Genomic DNA, 1,783 nt, shown 5'->3' with positions numbered 1-1,783 from the left:
CCGAGCAGCAAGCAGAAAACAAGTGCCGAATAATCACGAGAGGTTTGAGAGAAATCGGGAAAACCAGTCGAAAAGGGTAACCCAGAGGAGGCGAAAAGGAACATCATTTACACATTCAGGCAAGGAAGCATTTATCTTAGAGGATTATCAGTCTTTTGGACTTAAGATAAATAGCCATGAGCATAACAACTTTCTGTACCATGTCAGTCATCTAGTGGATCCATTATTCTGTGTTGTAAATAAATAAAAGTGTTCTTGAGTATCATTTTTCTTTGTTTTGTTATAATATTTAGATACACGGATATTTTCCTATTAAACTCTGAATCTTGACAATACCTTTACCACACTGCTTTTTCTTGTGTTATCGTTTTAGTCTTCACGGTTCATGAGAACACCCCTCTTCCCTTCCCTTTTGCAGAACTGGTGGTGGCGAGCTGGGCTGTGGTGGTGCAGTGGGTGGGGCTGGCACTGCAGGCAGTCCTGTGGCTGGGCACCCTCTCTGCTGATGTCATGGTCATGAGCTCCCGCCTCTCACTCCACCTCATGACAGTGGTCTGGGCCAGGCTCAAGGAGACATGGGCCTGGCTCATGCTCAATGGCCGATACTACTGGACTAAGTGGATCAATTGCTTCTGGAACTCGGATAAGGAACACATAAGAATGTCAGGTGAGAGAGTGTGACACTGAGGGTAAGGTTAAAGGCATAGTTATGCTAGCCTGATATAGCTTGGGAAACAAAATCAAGTGTTTATTACCCTTTTTATTTAAGACTAGTTGTGTTATCTAGGTAACTAGAAGCATTCTTTTTCCTAGGGTTTAAATGAATTGTCCTGGCTGATGCCCACTTTGCTCTGATCATTTGATCCCAAAAAGATAATGATTTCAGATGACTCAATTATCAATTTGTATGTTGTAGAGTAAAAGCTTATGATTCTTTTCATATATGATTTTTACCCTGCTATCCCACAGTAGCTTGCTCATGCTGTGGTTCATTGTTTTTATTTTATCACTATGAAATAACAACATCTCTCCAGTTTTCTGAAATTCATAAATCCGCCCACAACACACCCTACACTCTTTCAAATGCAAGTGTCAGATTTTGAGTCACATAAAATTGTAGACACTGGATGGTACTGAACGCTGGGGTGAAGCCAAACTACTATATTCTAGTTGAAGTTTGAACTCATCAGAGTTCTTTTTTATATTTTTTATATTAAAAAAAGAAATAATCAAATTGAAACTATTGGAGAGGAGGCTGGTGAGGGTGTCCACTTACCTACAGCCTCTATTGTCCACAATTCATTCTTTTCCAGAAACACATGAAAAGGATATGATAGCTTCTTCAATATTTACAAAGACCATATTGCTGTTCTATTTTCAAATGTTGACTTTTTTTTTGGGGGGGGGAGAGGACAGGTTTCATTGTTAACTATTATTTTTTCATTATTGAATATGCTATGTCTGGTTTATTTTTCCAAAATAAAAAAATCCCTAACGGGATGATATTTGTATTGTAATGTTCTTTCCAGTGAAAAGGACTGATTTCAAATAATATCAGACTTGAATACACTTGACTCTACCAATGACAGGAGTGAAGTCAAGCGGAAATATTATCATCATAATTTACACTGTTATTTTGTTTCCCATATGTACTTCATACTTGGTAAATGTAGATACACATACTTATCAATCTATAAGCTATTGTATATTACTCTGGAGTCATGGTGCAAAACCTATATCGTGTAAATGTATCCAAAACTTATATTTTAAAAGTAAATTTATT

The 1,783-nt window shown here is 37.5% G+C and overlaps 1 protein-coding gene across 1 annotated transcript in view; it reads left to right on the top strand.

The window, feature by feature from the left end:
* Positions 1-1,783, top strand: part of LOC119591942 (putative uncharacterized protein DDB_G0277255) — a gene marked incomplete in the record, with an annotated part of 25,369 nt that overhangs the window by 15,218 nt on the left and 8,368 nt on the right. The window contains 2 exon segments of the mRNA XM_037940696.1: positions 1-119; positions 419-667. Of these exon segments, the coding sequence (XP_037796624.1) occupies positions 1-119; positions 419-667 (368 nt within the window).

This window comes from Penaeus monodon, chromosome 29, assembly GCF_015228065.2.
Source record: "Penaeus monodon isolate SGIC_2016 chromosome 29, NSTDA_Pmon_1, whole genome shotgun sequence".
Classification (NCBI taxonomy): domain Eukaryota; kingdom Metazoa; phylum Arthropoda; class Malacostraca; order Decapoda; family Penaeidae; genus Penaeus; species Penaeus monodon.
The sequence above is the reverse complement of the archived record's forward strand: the minus strand, read 5'-3'. Positions and strand labels throughout refer to the sequence as shown.